Source organism: Salmo salar, chromosome ssa22, assembly GCF_905237065.1.
Source record: "Salmo salar chromosome ssa22, Ssal_v3.1, whole genome shotgun sequence".
In the NCBI taxonomy this organism is placed as follows: Eukaryota; Metazoa; Chordata; class Actinopteri; order Salmoniformes; family Salmonidae; genus Salmo; species Salmo salar.
The window spans coordinates 47812766-47833355 of record NC_059463.1 but is presented as its reverse complement, the minus strand read 5'-3'; the positions used below and the strand labels follow the sequence as shown (position 1 = coordinate 47833355).

General features: G+C 43.8%; 1 protein-coding gene and 1 non-coding gene across 4 annotated transcripts in view; both read left to right on the top strand.

The window, feature by feature from the left end:
* The window catches only part of LOC106583638 (cytosolic 10-formyltetrahydrofolate dehydrogenase), a 36169-nt gene extending 22079 nt beyond the window's left edge, over positions 1-14090 (top strand). For all 3 annotated transcript variants that reach the window (XM_045705652.1, XM_014168046.2, XM_014168047.2), the window contains exons 8-23: positions 861-986; positions 1154-1245; positions 3815-3962; positions 4227-4346; positions 4524-4651; positions 6664-6814; positions 7987-8057; positions 8154-8259; positions 9054-9141; positions 9387-9480; positions 10629-10728; positions 10864-10962; positions 12452-12617; positions 12855-12960; positions 13127-13326; positions 13974-14090. In XM_045705652.1, coding sequence (XP_045561608.1) covers positions 861-986; positions 1154-1245; positions 3815-3962; positions 4227-4346; positions 4524-4651; positions 6664-6814; positions 7987-8057; positions 8154-8259; positions 9054-9141; positions 9387-9480; positions 10629-10728; positions 10864-10962; positions 12452-12617; positions 12855-12960; positions 13127-13326; positions 13974-14029 — 1851 coding nt within the window. In that variant the 3' untranslated portion in view covers positions 14030-14090. The remainder of the gene's footprint in view (positions 1-860; positions 987-1153; positions 1246-3814; positions 3963-4226; positions 4347-4523; positions 4652-6663; positions 6815-7986; positions 8058-8153; positions 8260-9053; positions 9142-9386; positions 9481-10628; positions 10729-10863; positions 10963-12451; positions 12618-12854; positions 12961-13126; positions 13327-13973) is intronic.
* Positions 13688-13742, top strand: LOC123729734 (U7 small nuclear RNA). Its single transcript, XR_006761442.1, has one exon. It is a non-coding gene; the product is annotated as a U7 small nuclear RNA (small nuclear RNA).
* Positions 14091-20590: the final 6500 nt, after the last annotated feature.

Below are 20590 nucleotides of genomic sequence, written 5' to 3'. Positions count from 1 at the left end.
ACGAAGTCTTTTTATTTTTTATTTAACCTTTATTTAACTAAACAAGTCAGTTAACAATGACCACCTACCAAAAGGCAAAAGGCCTCCTGTGGGGATAGGGGCTGGGATAAAAGATAAAAATCAAATAGGACAAAACACACATCACGACAAGAGAGACACTACATAAAGAGAGACCTAAGACAACAACATAGCATGGCTGCAACACATGGAAACACAGGATGGTAGCAACACAACAAGACAACTACATGGTAGCAACACAACATGGCAGCAGCACAACATGGTAGCAGCACAAAACATGGTACAAACATCGACAAGGTTTCTTCGACTTCCATTTCTCCTCCTGTCTTTGATCCGGCTTACAGCTCACTCTGCTTACACTTTTCTACCATTCTTCTTCAACTAAACCATCTCCCTTTTTTTCAATTTTTTTTACCATTTCAACCTCACCCTCTTCCTTCCTCTCTTTCTTCGACCTCCTCTGCCTCTCTCTTTCTCTCCATTCCTTCTCCGTAATCCAAGTATACATCTCCTTATCTTTTATTTTTTGTTCAAATGTTCAGCACAGACCACACTCTCAAATCGCTATTTCTTCCAAACCCACTAACCAGACAGGAACTTGTGCTGCACCCTGGCTATTGGTTAACTGTTTGGTAGCTCCAAAGACAGTAAGAACCTCTCTGGTCACTGTCCTAGTACTGCATGACTAGGTATGTCCCTTTCCCTTTCACTAATGTGAAGCCAGATGAATAGATAGTTGAATCCTGATTCAGTGTATTATAATGGCATGACTTTGGACTGTTTGAAACAAACTAAACCAGTGCATGCAGACATGTTGAACGGTATGATGTCTGTCTGTCCAGTTGCTAGTGAAGAACCTGCAGTTTGAGGATGGGAAGATGATTGCGGCGGCAAGGTACTTCAGCTCGGGGAGCAGTGCTTCTGTGGAGCTCACTGAGGAGGAGAAGGCCTTCGCTGAGCAAATGAGGGTAAGAAAATAAAAAAGTACTAACACTTTACTATTGAATCTATCTCTTACACTGATTTTTCAGCTAATTTGAACAAGGTTTTAAATGTAAATGTTGATCTCTCACCTTAACCCTTGATAAACTGACTCCAGACCAGTGTTTACAGTGTTGTCTTGTCCCATTGACAGGGTGTGTGGAAGAGCATCCTGACTAACGTGGATGCCATCGAGGACTCCACTGACTTCTTCAAGTCTGGGGCTGCTTCTATGGACGTGGTCAGGTAAACAACACACCAGCATGGACATCTAAAAGTTCAAAGGGTGCAAGTCAATGGGTTTTAGACAGAAAAAACATTTCCCATTTGGTGTACTATCAATGATTACGATGAAAAGGGAAACGCATTAAAGCAGCTGGAGTTGAACGCCACCTCTTCCCCATCCACCACTCCCTTCATCCCTACCTCACCTCTACCACCTCTTCCCCATCCACCACTCCCTTCATCCCTACCTCATCTCTACCACCTCTTCCCCATCCACCACTCCCTTCATCCCTACCTCACCTCTACCATCTCATTCACCCCTACCACTTCCTTCATCCCTACCTCACCTCTACCATCTCATTCACCCCTACCACTCCCTTCATCCCTACCTCACCTCTACCATCTCATTCACCCCTACCACTCCCTTCATCCCTACCTCACCTCTACCATCTCATTCACCCCTACCACTCCCTTCATCCCTACCTCACCTCTACCATCTCATTCACCCCTACCACTCCCTTCATCCCTACCTCACCTCTACCATCTCATTCACCCCTACCACTCCCTTCATCCCTACCTCACCTCTACCATCTCATTCACCCCTACCACTCCCTTCATCCCTACCTCACCTCTACCATCTCATTCACCCCTACCACTCCCTTCATCCCTACCTCACCTCTACCATCTCATTCACCCCTACCACTCCCTTCATCCCGACCTCACCTCTACCATCTCATTCACCCCTACCACTCCCTTCATCCCTACCTCACCTCTACCATCTCATTCACCCCTACCACTCCCTTCATCCCTACCTCACCTCTACCATCTCATTCACCCCTACCACTCCCTTCATCCCTACCTCACCTCTACCATCTCATTCACCCCTACCACTCCCTTCATCCCTACCTCACCTCTACCATCTCATTCACCCCTACCACTCCCTTCATCCCTACCTCACCTCTACCATCTCATTCACCCCTACCACTCCCTTCATCCCTACCTCACCTCTACCATCTCATTCACCCCTACCACTCCCTTCATCCCTACCTCACCTCTACCATCTCATTCACCCCTACCACTCCCTTCATCCCTACCTCACCTCTACCATCTCATTCACCCCTACCACTCCCTTCATCCCTACCTCACCTCTACCATCTCATTCACCCCTACCACTCCCTTCATCCCTACCTCACCTCTACCATCTCATTCACCCCTACCACTCCCTTCATCCCTACCTCACCTCTACCATCTCATTCACCCCTACCACTCCCTTCATCCCTACCTCACCTCTACCATCTCATTCACCCCTACCACTCCCTTCATCCCTACCTCACCTCTACCATCTCATTCACCCCTACCACTCCCTTCATCCCTACCTCACCTCTACCATCTCATTCACCCCTACCACTCCCTTCATCCCTACCTCACCTCTACCATCTCATTCACCCCTACCACTCCCTTCATCCCTACCTCACCTCTACCATCTCATTCACCCCTACCACTCCCTTCATCCCTACCTCACCTCTACCATCTCATTCACCCCCACCACTCCCTTCATCCCTACCTCACCTCTACCATCTCATTCACCCCTACCACTCCCTTCATCCCTACCTCACCTCTACCATCTCATTCACCCCTACCACTTCCTTCATCCCTACCTCACCTCTACCATCTCATTCACCCCTACCACTCCCTTCATCCCTACCTCACCTCTACCATCTCATTCACCCCTACCACTCCCTTCATCCCTACCTCACCTCTACCATCTCATTCACCCCTACCACTCCCTTCATCCCTACCTCACCTCTACCATCTCATTCACCCCTACCACTCCCTTCATCCCTACCTCACCTCTACCATCTCATTCACCCCTACCACTTCCTTCATCCCTACCTCACCTCTACCATCTCATTCACCCCTACCACTTCCTTCATCCCTACCTCACCTCTACCATCTCATTCACCCCTACCACTCCCTTCATCCCTACCTCACCTCTACCATCTCATTCACCCCTACCACTCCTTTCATCCCTACCTCACCTCTACCATCTCATTCACCCCTACCACTTCCTTCATCCCTACCTCACCTCTACCATCTCATTCACCCCTACCACTCCCTTCATCCCTACCTCACCTCTACCATCTCATTCACCCCTACCGCCTCCTTCATCCCTACCTCACCTCTACCATCTCATTCACCCCTACCGCTTCCTTCATCCCTACCTCACCTCTACCATCTCATTCACCCCTACCACCTCCTTCATCCCTACCTCACCTCTACCATCTCATTCACCCCTACCGCTTCCTTCATCCCTACCTCACCCCTAGCACATCCTTCATCCCTACCTCATCCCTACCACCTATTTCATCCCTACCACCTCCTTTGCTTCCCTCCCTCCCTCTCGCTCTCCACACCCTCTCACTCCCCCTACCTCGCCCTCGCCCTAGCCTCATTCCCCACTCCCCCTCCATCTCCCCCTCTCTCTGCAGTAAGTAAATAACTCCAAAGCATAAATAAAATTAGATGTTGATGAAAAAGTATGATATTTTCCTTCTGGTACAATAAAGTTAATCCTATGTTATATTGTCAGGCTGGTGGAGGAGGTGAAGCTGAGGGCCAGTGGGTGTCAGCTGCAGAATGAGGATGTGTACATGAACACCACCTTCCAGGACTTCATCCAGATGTGTGTGAGGAAGCTCCGAGGGGAGGACGACGAGGAGGAGCTGGTCGTTGACTACGTAAGAGTCATCGTCGTCATTATTACTATGATCCTCTATCTTCATCATTATCATAACCATCATCATCATTATTACCACCAGAATCAGCATTATCCTCAATACTCTAATCTAATGTAGGCCGTTAGGAACAGGAGTGAAACTTTGGAGGGCGTTCCAGTTGTTATTTCAGTCTCCTGCGTTAGTAACATGATCACTAAGGAAGAACACAACAAGCCTTGAAAGGCCTTTGGATTAGGTAGCGTAACGTAAATGTCCTGTAACCAGGTGGAGAAGAACATCAACAACATGACCATCCGGATGCCCCACCAGCTCTTTATCAACGGGGAGTTTGTGGACGCTGAGGGAGGGAAGACCTACAAGACCATCAACCCCACAGATGGAACAGTAGGGAGCTAGCTTTCACCTGTCCATTAATGTCTGATCCATGGTTTTCCTAAAGTTCTTAATAACTTGATCTGCTCGCACCAATTTGGTTTGTCTCAGACGATGACAAATTAAGTGACTATATCACTCTTACAGTATGTGTGTGTGTGTTTCCCATCTCTCTCGCTCTCTCTTTAGGCTATCTGCGATGTGTCTTTAGCTCAAGCCAGTGACGTTGACCGAGCTGTAGCGGCTGCCAAGGAGGCGTTCGAGGAGGGAGAGTGGGGAAAAATAAACCCCAGAGACAGAGGCAGACTCCTATATAAGTCAGTTTATTAGAAACAAGCATGTAAAATAGCATCCTATTATAGCGCAGTACTTTTAACCTGGGTCCATAGGGAATAGGGCCCATAGGTTCCATAGAAAATAGGGCTCCATTTCTGATGCAACACAAGACTAAGACCCAGCCACATATAATAATACAGGTGGTCTTTGAAACACTCAAATGCAGGCAACTATACATTCAACCATGTATCGCTGTGTCAAATCAAATCTTATTTGTCACATACACATGGTTAGCAGATGTTAATGCGAGTGTAGCGAAATGCTTGTGCTTCTAGTTCCGACCATGCAGTAATATCTAACAAGTAATCTAAACTAACAATTTCACAACAACTACTTTATACACACAAGTGTAAAGGAATGAATAAGAATATGTACATAAAAATATATGAATGAGTGATGGCCGAACGGCAGGCAAGATGCAGTAGATGGTATAGGGTACAGTATATACATATGAGATGAGTAATGTAGGCTATGTAAACATGATATAAAGTGCCATTGTTTAAAGTGGCTAGTGATACATTTATTACATCAATTTTTTCATTATTAAAGTGGCTACAGATATGAGTCAGTATGTTGGCAGCAGCCACTCAATGTTAATGGCTGTTTAACAGTCTGATGGCCTTGAGATAGAAGCTGTTTTTCAGTCTCTCGGTCCCAGCTTTGATGCACCTGTACTGACCTCGCCTTCTGGATGATAGCGGGGTGAACAGGCAGTGGCTCGGGTGGATGTTGTCCTTGATGATCTTTTTGGCCTTCCTGTGACATCGGGTGGTGTAGGTGTCCTAGAGGGCAGGTAGTTTGCCCCCGGTGATGCGTTGTGCAGACTTCACTACCCTCTGGATAGCCTTACGGTTGTGGGCGGAGCAGTTGCCGTACCAGGCAGTGATACAGCCCGACAGGATGCTCTCGATTGTGCATGTGTAGAAGTTTGTGAGTGTTTTTGGTGACAAGCCGAATTTCTTCAGCCTCCTGAGGTATTTCTTCAGCCACCACGCTATCTGTGTGGGTGGACCATTTCAGTTTGTCCGTGATGTGTACGCCAAGGAACTTAAAACTTTCCACCTTCTCCACTACTGTCCCGTTTCCATGTTTCCTGAAGTCCACGATCATCTCCTTTGTTTTGTTGACATTGAGTGTGAGGTTATTTTCCTGACACCACACTCCGGGGCCCTCACCTCCTCCCTGTAGGCCGTCTCGTCGTTGTTGGTAATCAAGCCTACCACTGTAGTGTCGTCTGCAAACTTGATGATTGAGTTGGAGGCGTGCATGGCCACGCAGTCATGGGTGAACAGGGAGTACAGGAGAGGGCTGAGAACTCAGCCATGGGGGGCCCCAGTGTTGAGGATCAGCGGGGTGGAGATGTTGTTACCTACCCTCACCACCTGGGGGCGGCCCGTCAGGAAGTCCAGGACCCAGTTGCACAGGGCGGGGTCAAGACCCAGGGTCTCAAGCTTAATGACGAGTTTGGAGGGAACTATGGTGTAAAATGCTGAGCTGTAGTCGATGTAGTCGACCTTCTTACATAGGTATACCTCTTGTCCAGATGGGTTAGGGCAGTGTGATTGCGTCGTCTGTGGACCTATTGGGGCGGTAAGCAAATTGGAGTGGGTCTAGGGTGTCAGGTAGGGTGGAGGTGATATGATCCTTGACTAGTCTCTCAAAGCACTTCATGATGACAGAAGTGAGTGCTACGGGGCGATAGTCATTTAGCTCAGTTACCTTCGCTTTCTTGGGAACAGGAAGAATGGTGGCCCTCTTGAAGCATGTGGGAACAGCAGACTGGTTGAATATGTCGGTAAACACACCAGCCAGGGTCTATAAGATACACAGGATAATATATAGATGTTTTTTGAAGACGTACGTGAGGTCACACTTCACTTTTTGATTTGTGTAATATTTTTCATTAAGGTGCATTTTCCAGTGTTAAATTACTAACGCGTTGCTGTGGTAGATGTTTAAATGAAACTATTTAACCCTTCACTGCCCCCTCCAGGCTGGCTGACCTGATGGAGGAGCACCAAGAGGAGTTAGCCACCATAGAGTCCATGGACTCTGGGGCCGTATACACACTGGCCCTGAAGACCCATGTGGGCATGTCCATCCAGACCTTCCGCTACTTCGCTGGCTGGTGTGACAAGATCCAGGTGAGAGAGTGAGGGATATCACAACATTGTCCATATTGCCCACTGCTTTTCATTTTGTGCAACAAAGAAGCAGGTGCTTTAAAGATCCAATGCAGCTGTTTTTATCTCAATATCACATCATTTCTGGGTAACAATTAAGTACTTTAATTATTAAATGGTAGGTTCTTAACAAAGGGCAATTTCTCAAGCAAGAATTTAGCTAGGACTGTCTGGAAGTGATCTGAGTGGGGAGGGGAAAACTGGAAATTAGCTGTTATTGGAAGACAGGTTTGAAACTCTTTCTTATTTCTATTAACTCATTTACCACATGGCGATGTCACCATCGAAGGCCAAAACTCCATCCCGCCAAAACAGGCTGAAATTTCAGGCAGTATTTTGAAACAGCTTGTACACTAAAGCGGCATTATCATAATTTTCACAATATTATTCTAACAACCTCATAGCATGGAAATATATGTAAAACACTGGAAAATCACATTTTTGACTGCATTGGGCTTTTAAGTAAAGACTTGTTACCTACTCTGAATATCACAGGTAAGGGGCCAGTCATTCCTAAGTGCTTTATTATAGTTTCATAATGCTTTGACTGCATCTATAAGGTGCTATATACACCGAGTGTACAAAATATTAAGGACACCTTCCTAATATTGAGTTGCACCCCTCCCATTTTACCCTCAGAACAGGGGCATAGACTACCAAGAGTTGAAAGCGTTCCACAAGGATGATGGCCCATGTTGACACCAAAAATCCTTCTTTAACCTGTCTCCTTCCCTTCATCTACACTGATTTAACAAGTGACATCTATAGGGGATCATAGCTTTCACCTGGATTCACCTGGTCCGTCTATGTCAAGGAAAGAGCAGGTGTTCCTAATGTTTTGTACACTCAGTGTATATGTTTATAAGGCAATATAACACTCACTTTATAAGCTTCTTCTAATTATTCTTCTGGGTTATTGCTGTAGTGTTATTTGGATTGTAATATGGATTTGTTCTGATATTTATAGATTTTTTTAATTATTCTTTTGACATTCTACTGTATTGTTGAGGAACTGGCAACTCAAGCATTTCGCTGCACCCGCTACAACATCCATTTCACTTTCTATGCGACCAAGAAACTTAGATTTGATGTTTAAGTTTATGTTCATGATCAGTGACTGTCTCCTTCTACAGGGCTGCACCATCCCCATCAACCAGGCCCGACCCAATCGCAACCTTACCTTCACCAAGAAAGAACCAATCGGGTGAGATACACCAGCCACATGCAAATACACAGCCAATCAATTTTTGGGTCAAAACAAGATTTTGAGAATAAGCATATTTGTCATTTTAACTCTCAGAGTGTGTGCTATCGTAATTCCCTGGAACTACCCTCTCATGATGTTGGCCTGGAAAACTGCTGCCTGTCTGGCTGCTGGTAACACTGTGGTCCTCAAACCTGCCCAAGTAAGCAGCATCACAATCCCGTTCATATTTTTTCACTAAAGAGGGGCACAAAGGGATATTGTAAAATGTTCTGTACTGTACTGTGCACTAAATTGTGTACTGTACAGAAAATGTTTCAACCAGAGGAGGTTGGTGGCACCTTATTTGGGGATATTGGACTCCTGGTAATGGCTGAAGCAGAATCATTAGAATGGTATCAAATACATCAAACGCATGTGTTTGATTCCATTCCATTTGCGCCGTTCCAGCTATTATTATGAGCCGTCCTCCCCTCAGCAGCCTCCAGGGGTTTCAACCCCTTCTCCAATGGAGCATTTAGTTAGCGTGATCCATTTGAACGTTTTGAAAAGCGATATGGCCACATGTTCTATTATATCCGTACCCTGTACTGCCAGAAGACTGGCCACCCCTCAGAGCCTGGTTCCTCTCTAGGATTCTTCATAGATTCCAGCCTTCTAGGGAGTTGTTCCTAGTCTACGTGCGTTTCCCTCTGCATTGCTTGCTCTTTGGGGTTTTAGGCTGGGTTGCTGTAAAACACTTTCTGACAACTGCTAATGTAAAATGGGCTTTATATAATACATTTGATTGGCCTATGGGGTTTAGCCAACTCCTGACTATTGTTAGCGTGTCCTTCAATAAAGTTACAGAAGCAGTCTTTTTACAGGGGTACAACTGATTTCAATCCATTTGATACAGTATGCCTGAGATACCTGCATTTGTCAAGGAATATGAATTACCTAAAGCTAGCATGTTCAATCATTTTGGTTGTGTGTGTATATTCCTATGGTCCTTAGGTGACTCCACTGACAGCGGTGAAGTTTGCTGAATTGGCTGCGAGGGCAGGATTCCCCAAGGGAGTGATCAACATCCTCCCTGGATCAGGTAAACATGCTTTTCTGTTTTTGATCGTTGTTTTATACAAATGTTCATATCGAAAGAGTTGCGCCTATCTTTTCTTTACACACCTGGTTTTTGGCTGCATCTCAGTTGTCCTCTCACCCCCTGCAATAAAGAACCTGGGAAGGTGCACCATTTTTTCCCAGATTACTGAAAAGTTGACTTATAGGAGATACAAGGTTTTGTTGTGATGCAGATAGTGTGCTGGTTCCTCTTCTGCTGTCTGTCAGGTGCTCTGGTGGGCCAGCGTCTGTCCGACCACCCGGACGTCCGGAAGCTTGGCTTTACTGGCTCCACTGAGATAGGGAAACACATCATGAAGAGGTGAGTTGTCACTGTTGTGGCAACCTCAGTCCAGAGAGGTCATGACTTTAGGCTCTGGGTGGTTGGCCATGACTTTGGCCGATAATAGCATACTGTTTATGTGTATGTATTACAGCAGTGGTCACCAACCTTTTGGTGTCAAAATCACTTTCTGAGACAAAATTCAAGCCAAGATCTACCGCACAGATTATTATTCTTTTTTACGTGACTTAAAACCCCCTAACATGCTGACTACACCGCTAACATGCTGACTACACCGCTAACATGCTGACTACACCGCTAACATGCTGACTACATTATTGCACCCACACTGCTCGCGCGCACCAATGAGCGTCTGCGTTGCCAAGTGTTAAAATAGGAGTCAGTTCTATTTCTGACGCTGAGTCCTGCCTCTCCCATCTCCTCATTGGTTTATAGAAGCTGATACCCACGTGCCATCTCCTCATTGGTTATACCCACGTGTGTGACTGAAAGACGAAGGGAGGTCGGTGGTGGTAATACACCTTATGAAAGTTAGTTGCCAATCGCAATATAAAGTCTAAAGAAGAAAAAGCCTGGAAGGAGGAGAGATGACTAGAAATGATTCGGTTGACAGTTTTATGTGTGGATTAATTGTCGGAGTAGAGGACCTTGTGTAAATGGGAGAAATGAGCTAGCAACTGCAAGCTAGCTAGCTAAATTGCCATAAATGTTTAATGCTTTTCGACCTGTCCCCAAATTAATATAATTGGTTCAGAGTTTGTTTTGATATTTTAACCTGCGTGTCGTGATGGCGTTTGGTGTAGGGGGACAAAATCAATTTGTGCACGATGGCGCACGCACGCGGCCGGTTTGGGTATGGTGTAAAAGGTCGATGTCCATGCCCCCGCTAAAATCGAATTCGCACAATCAAAAACTCCCAAAATGGGAACACTTTGCCTTCCCGGCATTAGGGCTGCTGAATAAAGTGCAGCTACCATCAACAGCGCGAAACAAATAAAAAAATAGGAATGCAAGGCCTTAACAGAAATGTTTTGTGATCAACTAGGAATGGCTTGGAGATCGACCAGTTTATCGCGATCCACTGGTTGGGGACCACTGTAGTGCAGTATGTGTCTGTCTGTGTGTTTGTGTATTAACACCTGTTTTTGTGTGTACCTCTATCTCAGCTGTGCAGTCAGTAATGTGAAGAAGGTGTCCCTAGAACTGGGGGGTAAATCTCCACTCATCATCTTCAGTGACTGTGACATGGACAAGGCCGTCCGCATGGTCAGTGGGCCTTCAATTCAATGCTGGTCACTACATAACATTAATACAAAAATATGTATATCAAAGAATATAAAATATGAATATTTCAGAATATTGTAAGGCGTCAATTTCACTGTATTTATTTGTGTATTTTAGGGAATGAGCGCTGTATTCTTCAACAAGGGAGAGAATTGCATTGCAGCAGGCAGACTCTTTGTGGAAGAGAACATCCATGACCAGTATGTCAAGAGAGTGGTACGTGTCTCAATGCTAACTTAGTCACCCGCTCGCTACCTTATCTCACAGCGCTATGCTAACTTAGCCACCCGCTCACTACCTTATCTCACAGTGCTATGCTAACTTAGCCACCGCTCGCTACCTTATCACACAGGGTTATTCTAACTCAGCCATCCGTTAACTTATCTCACAGAGCTGTGCTAACTTAGCCATCCTCTTCCTTATCACTTCTGTCATCATGAAGTGCTTTGAGAGGCTAGTTAAGGATCATATCACCTCCAACTTACCTGACACCCTAGACCCACTTCAATTTGCATACCGCCCCAATAGGTCCACAGATGATGCAATCGCCATCGCACTGCACACTGCCCTATCCCATCTGTACAAGAGGAATACTTATGTAAGAATGCTGTTCATTGACTATAGCTCAGCCTTCAACACTATAGTGCCCTCGCAGTCCCACGCAGTCAACTCAATCATCAAGTTTACAGACAATACAACAGTTGTAGGCCTGGTTACCACTGACAAGACAGCCTACAGGGAGGAGGTGAGGGCCCTGGCGGAGTGGTGCCAGGAAAATAACCTCTCCCTCAATGTCAACAAAATGATCGTGGACTCCGGGAAGCAGCAGAGAGAGCATGCTCCTATCCACATCGACGGGACCACAGGAGAGAAGGTGAAAAGCGTCAAGTTCCTCGGCGTACACTGACGATCTGAAATGGTCCACCCACACAGACAGTGTGGTGAAGAAGGTGCAACAGCGTCTCTTCAACCTCAGGAGGCTGAAGAAATTTGGCTTGGCCCCTAACACCCTCACAAACTTTTACAGATGCACACCACCTGTTACGGCAACTGCTGGGCTCTCCAGAGAGGGGTGCGGTCTGCCCAACGCATCACCGGGGGCAAACTACCTGCCCGCCAGGACACCTACAGCACCCGATGTCACAGGAAGGCCAAAAAGATCATCAAGGACATCAACCACCCGAGCCACGGTCTGTTCACATCGCTATCATCCAGAAGGCGAAGTCAATACAGGTGCATCAAAGCTGGGACCGAGAGACGAAAAACACCTCAAGGCCATCAGACTGTTAAATAGCCATCATTAGCCGGCTACCGCCTGGTTACTCGACCCTGCACCTTAGAGGCTGCTGCCCTATATACACATAGACATGGAATCACTGGTCACTTTAAAATGGAACACTAGTAACTTTAATCATGTTTACATACTACTGCTTTACTCATTTCATATGTATATACTTTATTCTATTCTACTTTATTTTAGTCAATGCCACTCCTACATTGCTCGTCCTAATATTTATATATTTCTTATTTATTTTACATTAGATTTGTGTGATTTGTTAGATACTACTGCACTAGAGCTAGGAAAACAAACATTTCGCTACACCCGCAATATCATCTGCTAAATATGTGTATGTGACCAATACAATTTCATTTGAATCTCACAGTGCTATGCTAACTTAGCCATCTGCTAACTACCTCATCTCAGGTGGAGGAGGTTAAGAAGATGAAGATCGGAGATCCTCTGGACCGCTCCACAGACCACGGACCCCAGAACCACAAGGCCCACTTGGACAAGCTGGTGGAGTACTGCCAGACAGGCGTGAGGGAAGGCGCCACTCTGGTGTGTGGGGGCAAACAGGTCTCCCGCCCAGGTTAGACTTCTTTTTTCAGTTCATAGCGCTGTAGATTTTACTAATATTAGCTGTGAGGCAGAGTTAGGGGCAAATGTCACTCCAATTCCAGTCCGTTCAGAAATGGAATTGGATGTCATACTGTGACCATTTGTGGTGTTACCATTTCTCAGTTCAAGGGATGACTATCGGCTACAAAATGACTAAAATAGTAAATAAGTTGTTTAGTATATCTTTCCCTGTGGTACCTCTCTCCAGGATTCTTCTTTGAGCCCACCATCTTCACCGATGTCCAGGACCACATGTTCATCGCTATAGAGGAGTCGTTTGGCCCCGTCATGATCCTCTCCAAGTTCAAGAGCGGGTCAGTGCTTGCCATTGTCAGATGGGTGCCCTGTGTGGTTCAGCTGACCCCAGAACACTTACATACCTGAGTCGGCATGGGTTTCAAATCTTGCGCATTGCTCCTCTGACTAGCTCTCCTCCGACCTTTCTCGACCTCTCTGTTCATCCCTTTCTCTCTCTCTTAGTGATGTGGACGAGGTTCTGCGGAGGGCCAATGCCACTGAGTATGGCCTGGCATCAGGCGTGTTCACCCGTGACATCAGCAAGGCACTGTATGTCAGCGAGAAGCTCAACGCCGGCACCGTCTTTGTCAACACCTACAACAAGACGGACGTGGCTGCTCCCTTCGGCGGCTTCAAGCAGTCCGGCTTTGGCAAAGACCTGGGTAAGACCTGCTGATTCTGGGACATTGTTTCCACACAGGTTAGATTAATCATAGAAGCCCACATGGAAAAATACTACAGTTTACTATAGAATACAACAGTACTTACTATATAATTCTCTAGTAAACTGTGGAATACTATAGTAAACAGAGCAAAAACACTACACTTTTTTAACTGTAGTAAATAATACAGTATTTCATTTGTAAATACCCTGCTGATTCCCCTCCCCCATATCCCAATTTGTGCCACCCAAAAGTGAGAAACCTACAGGCTAAGTATAGACCATATTGTGTTCCCTACAGGTTATAGAAATAGGGCAGAAGCTCTGAAGCTTCAGACCTACCTACCTACCTACAGGTTATGGAAAATTTGCTATTTTAGTATTTCTCCAGTAGGTTTCCTCAAAGAGCAAGCCTCCACTTCTATGTCAAAGATAATAAAACTAAAACACTATTGTAAATACTCCAGTAATATGGGTAAAAACACTACAGTAAATACTATATAGTATGTATACCATAGTATACTATAGTATTTTTTTCATGTGGGAGTAGAATAACTAGAATGGGAAAAGTCCAAAGATGCATTTTCTAGGAATGCCAATTCAATTGCATTTATATCCTGTCTCAACATCACTGGCTTTCTCCAACAGGACAAGAGGCTCTTAACGAATACCTGAAGACCAAGGCTGTCACTGTAGAGTACTAAATATACAGCTCTGCAAAAAATTAACAGACCACTGCAAAATGATCAGTTTCTCTGGTTTTACTATTTATAGGTATGTGTTTGGTTAAAATGAACATTTTTGTTTTATTCTATAAACTACTGACAACATTTCTCCCAAATTCCAAATAAAAATATTGTCATTTAGAGCATTTATTTGCAGAAAATTAGAATGATCAAAATAACAAAAAGATGCAGTGTTGTCAGACCTCGAATAATGCAAAGAAAATAAGTTAATATTCATAAAAATAAAAAAACACAATACTAATGTATTAACTTAGGAAAAGTTCAGAAATCAATATTTGGTGGAATAACCCTGATTTTCGATCAGACTGATCCTCCACTAAATTTCACAGTGGTTGTGAGACAGCATGCCAAGACGCATGAAAGCTGTGATTGAAAATCAGGGTTATTCCACCAAATATTGATTTCTGAACTCTTCCTAAGTTAAAACATTAGTATTGTGTTTTTTTTTTATGAATATGAACTTATTTTCTTTGCATTATTCGAGGTCTGACAACAATGCATCTTTTTTGTTATTTTGATCATCCTAATTTTCTGCAAATAAATGCTCTAAATGACCATATTTTTATTTGGAATTTGGGAGAAATGTTGTCAGTAGTTTATAGAATAAAACAAAAGGTTAATTTTACCCAAACACCTACCTATAAATAGTAAAACCAGAGAAACTGATCATTTTGCAGTAGTCTGTTAATTTTTTGCAGAGCTGTATATAGAGAGATGTGGGGTCAAGGGAAAACTGGGCACAGACGTCAGTTCAACATCTAGTTTTGATTTACATTTGGGTGAGTTGTCAACTAACGCAAATTCAACCCCCAAAATATCCCCATGTCATTGGATTTAGGTTAAAAGTTTGGTAAAAAAAAAAGTTCAGTTTTTGCAAATCCAATCAGTTTTCCCTGTTAAATGGCTTAGAAACAATATTGATTCCAAACAGTTTTCCCTGTTAAATGGCTTAGAAACAATATTGATTCCAAACAGTTTTCCCTGTTAAATGGCTTAGAAACAATATTGATTCCAAACAGTTTTCCCTGTTAAATGGCTTAGAAACAATATTGATTCCAAACAGTTTTCCCTGTTAAATGGCTTAGAAACAATATTGATTCCAAACAGTTTTCCCTGTTAAATGGCTTAGAAACAATATTGATTCCAAACAGTTTTAGCCCAGTGGGTATTCTATCTTTATAATCAGACCATATGTCACTAAGCATATTCCTGAACTAAATGTGAATGATAGACGAGGTAGAAATGAAACATAATACCTCCACATGCCCTGAGGAACAATTTGACTTGTAATTCAGTCTTTCTAAAATGGGATTAACCCTCTAATATTTCTTAGTGCTGTTTAGCACAATTACTTATGAAATGTAATATTTTTATGGATGAGAAATACAATGTGAAATGATATCCCCCTCTTAGAAATAAGAAATATTGACGTTATGTTGTAGCAGTTGGTCGACACTGGTAAATCTACCAACAATGTTTTGAAATTGTCTACACCAGTGGTTCCCAAACTTTTATAGTCCCGTACCCCTTGAAACATTCAACAACTAAGCTGCGTACCCCCTCTAGCACCAGGGTCGGTGCACTCTCAAACGTTGTATTTTGCCATCATTGTAAGCCTGTCACACACACACTATACGATACATTTAACATAAGAATGAGTATGTATTTTGTTACAACCCGGCTCGTGGGAAGTGACAAAGTGCTCTTACAGGACCAGGGCACAAATAATAATATAATAATCAATAATTTTGCTCTTTATTTAACCATCCTACATATAAAACTTTATTTGTTCATCGAAAATAGTGAATAACTCACCACAGGTTAATGAGAAGGGTGTGCTTGAAAGGATGCACATAACTCTGTAATGTTGGGTTGTGGAGAGAGTCTCAGTCTTAAATCATTTTCCACACAGTCTGTGCCTGTATTTAGTTTCATGCTAGTGAGGGCCGAGAATCCACTCTCACATAGGTACGTGGTTATAAAGGGCATCAGTATCTTAACAGCGCGATTTGCCAAGGCAGGATACTCTGAGTGCAGCCCAATCCAGAAATCTGGCAGTGGCTTCTGATTAAATTCAATTTTCATAGAACCGCTTGTTGCAATTTTGATGAGGCTCTCTTGTTCAGATATCGGTAAGTGGACTGGAGGCAGGGCATGAAAGGGATAACGAATCCAGTTGTGTCATCCGTTTCGGAAAAGTACCTGCGTAATTGCGTACCCAACTCACTCAGGTGCTTCGCTATATCACATTTGACATTGTCCGTAAGCTTGAGTTAATTTGCACACAAAAAAAAATCATACAATGATGGAAAGACCTGTGTGTTGTCCTTGTTAATGTAGACAGAGAAGAGCTCCAACTTCTTAATCATAGCCTCAATGTTGTCCCTCACATTGAATATAGTTTCAGAGAGTCCCTGTAATCCTAAATTCAGATCATTCATGTGAGAAAAAACATCACCCAGATAGGCCAGTCGTGTGAGAAACTCGTCATCATGCAAGCGGTCAGACAAGTGAAAATTATTAAAGAAAAGTTTAAGCTTGTCTCTCAATTAAAAAAAAATATGTTAATACTTTGCCCCTTGATAACCAGCGCACTTCTGTATGTTGTAAAAGCGTTACATGGTCGCTGCCCATATGATTGCATAGTGCAGAAAATACACGAGAGTTCAGGGGCCTTGCTTTAAGAAAGTTAACGATTTTCACTGTAGTGTCCAAAACGTCTTTCAAGCTGTCAGGCATTCCCTTGGCAGCAAGAGCCTCTCGGTGGATGCTGCAGTGGACCCAAGTGGCATCGGGAGCAACTGCTTGCACGCGTGTTACCACTCCACTATGTCTCCCTGTCATGGCTTTTGCGCCATCAGTACAGATACCAACATGAGCAGCAGCTACATTTGGCTACATACGGACCGTTAGTGGAATTCCCACGAGAGAGTAACGGTTAATGTGATTGGATGATAATTATTTGACTAGGCTACCTGTATTTGACATTGTGTTGTTATTTCACTGAACACTAGATGGTTTCATTTTATTTTGGCCAGTGAAACAAGGCTACAGGGCTATCACCCAAATGTATAGCACTGTTGGAAAATATAAATGGACTGTTTGAAATTGTGGAGAAAAAATAAAGTCATTTTAATTTTTTATTTTATTACTGTGAATCACATTTTTATTTGACGTACCCCCGAAGGCATAGTTTGGGAATACCTGGTCTACACAATAGATGTGTTGTGTTCATGGACAATACTGGATGACAATTCAATGGAACTTTATGAATGATGATCTCCATATCAGAGCTGGAACAAGCGCCTTTTTCTAGTTTTCCTGATTCATTAAAATCACCAAGGTTTATACAGTAATATGACTGGTCTTTGCCTCTTACATATTCCATTTGTTAAATTGCTAATGCAAATGTACTTTGGTGGACTGTATCCAAGGGACTGTATCCAAGGGAGAGGGCAGGCTGAAAAGACAACGCCGGTCATGGAGGAACAAGTGAAAATTATTTTCTTAAACTTAAACACTTCCCTGTGGCTCAGTTGGTAGAGCATGGTGTTTGCAACGCCAGGGTTGTGGGTTCAATCCCCACGGGGGGCCAGTACGAAAAGAAGAAAAAAAAATATGAAAATGAAAAGTATGAAATGTATGCATTCACTACTGTACGTCGCTCTGGATAAGAATGTCTGCTAAATGACTAAAATGTAAATGAATCCTGGTTGGCATGTGTTTGTTTGTGCATACTTGCGTGTTAGACAGTTTCACACACCAATAATGATCTTCAATGGAGGTCTCCTGCCCTGTCTTGGACTAATAATAAGATAGATGAGGAGAACGACAAGTCCAACAGAGAGCTACAGGTGGTGGTGCTGTAACTTGAGGTTGGGCTGGGGATGATGACTGCAGGCATAGTTCTGGATGCTGTACAGGTGGGTGAAGGGATTGTAAGGGCTGCATTCAATCTGTATCGCGGAAGATCCACATTAAAATGTAAAGGTCACAGCTCAGAGAGAAGCTGGGACATTGTGGGGGGTCACAGGGACCTAAATGGCACGCCACCACTAGGAACATGTCAGTCTTGGCACAATGGGATGACAGAGGCCTATTAGTGTGGACATTTACACTTCTCTCCCTTTTTTCACCCTCATAAGACTGGCCCACCGGCCTAAACATGGACTGGCCCACCGGGCATTTGCCTGAACTATCCTTTGGCCAGTCCCTCTCAGGTTGGAAATGACAAACAGGCTATCTGTGTTTTTACTCAGTGTTGTTGTCCATCTTAATGAAGAGTTTACATATGTCAAAGCATTACACTTTTGACGGACCACAGTCCGACAGAGAAGGTAGTACAGTATAACATACACATGCATCACATTCGTCTCGGTCTGTACAGTTCCTAATAAAAAAATGCAACCACGTCTACAACAACCTCGGTCTAAAGACAAGCTCTGCATAGCAAGTGCCAGACAGTCTTTCATTATGTAATCCTGGATCCAACTCAAGGTGTGTAATGGGTTGTCTAGCCTGTCATATTGAGTCCCATAGACTTGCTATTTAACAACAAACCCGAAAGGCCATTGCTATCAATATGTCAGTGTGGACTACTACATGTATAGCTTGTAAGTTTCACTAAACTTGTTTTCACTGCACACACACTGAGGATTATATGGCTCAAATAGGCCAGGTTCACACTGAAGTTGTACAACTGTTGTACCGCACATTTGACAGTGGTTTTGATAGTTTTTCTTCACAAAAAGAATTACACAAGCATTGTGGAGACTGCACAATGGTTGTGTGTATAAAACTGAAAGCTTGTCTGCACATAAATGTATCACAAAAATAGCAGTTGTACCAAACCATTGTGTCAAATGCGCTGTACATTAGTTGTACAACCTGTGTGTGTACAGGGCCATAGATCCTAAAGTGGTAGGAATTTTGGCATTTCAGGTCAACAATTGGAAAATCAGAGCAGGCATTATCATATAAATAGAATGATTCATTAAGTAATTATATTTTTATTGCCATTATCTTCTGGGTATAAGCAACAAATAATCTCTCAGTTATAAACGTGTCCCATAGTCCTGAGTTTACAGTTTAGCTCCGTTTATACCTGGAGCTAGCTTTGTCCTGATCTTGTCTACATTCTGATTGTGCCCACATTTCCAGGATTGTGTCTACTCATCACTGGAGGTTGGTGGCACCTTAATTGTGGAGTACAGCCTCGTGGTAATGGCTAGAGTGGAATAAATAGAATGCTATCAAATACATCAAACACATGGGTTCCATGTGTTTGATGCCATTCCATTTGCTCCTTTCCAGACATTATTATGAGCCGTCCTCCCCTCAGCAGCCTCCACTGCTACTCATGGTATTAAACTGTGTCTGTTATCCATCCACTGTGTCTGCATTGTGACCAGACTTCCTGGTTCCTTCCTTTATGCAAATTTGTTCACAGCTATTCATTCAAAGTAATATTTATTTACTGTAAGACACTTATTGATGTAATCAGTCAATAGTGCCATCTGTCAATGATTTTAGAGGGCAGAATAATGATGATTTAAATGGTTTCTCCGTCCAGATTTGTCTACACTTGTAAGATATCCAGACACAATGCGTGTCTGACTACCTCCGGAGGTGGGCAGGATGATCTGATCGCAATGTGTCTTTTGATTGTGTCCACATTTTTAGACAGGTGTAGACAATCAAAATGTGTATAAGATCAGGACAAAGGACGCAAGTTAGAACCAGGTATAAACGGGGCTTCTAAATTCCAACAAGGTGTCAGTGGCGGAGCAGGAGGCAACAGACTGTCCACGTCACGTCTCAGGGACGCCTCAGCTGACTCACTTTCACTGTGTGTGTGTGGGGTGGGGGGGCTATAGGACAAGGAGGAATAAAGAGCTGAACTCGGTTCCTTCTCTCCTCTCTGGATAACAGCATGCAGGTCTCAAATGTCTGTCATGGTCATGAATGATTAAGAAGCTATTGATATTTACTTCACTTCCAGTGTTTGGCAAATATTTACTAAATGTCTCTCTAGTCAATGTAGTGTTTCAATCTGAATTTAAGTGAGAAGGGGGATAAATAGAGAAAAAGACAGGGGGTGAGGGGGGTGAGAGACTGGCTAATAATACTAACAGGTAGAAAGAGCCAAAACCCCATAAGCTCAGAAGGTGTTACACAAATGGAGAGGAGACAGTCAGGAAGGAGAACAGATGTCCTTTAGAGGGGACCAGGCTAAATCCACGTGTTGGTGACAGGTACAGCACATGCTGGCACTGAGGATGAAACAACGAGGAAGAAAAGAGAGGAGAGAGAGGAACAAGATGGAGTTATCATGAGACAGAGGGAAAGGTAGAAAGAATGAAAATAGAAAGAAAGCAAAGGAGAGAGAGGGATAGAAAGAGAGCTAGAGAGAGACCCCGTTTCAGTCTGATAGCCCTGCTCGCACAGAAGACGGCAGCACCCCTCCTTCTCTCCCACCCGTTTCAGTCTGATAGCCCTGCTTGCACAGACGACAGCAGC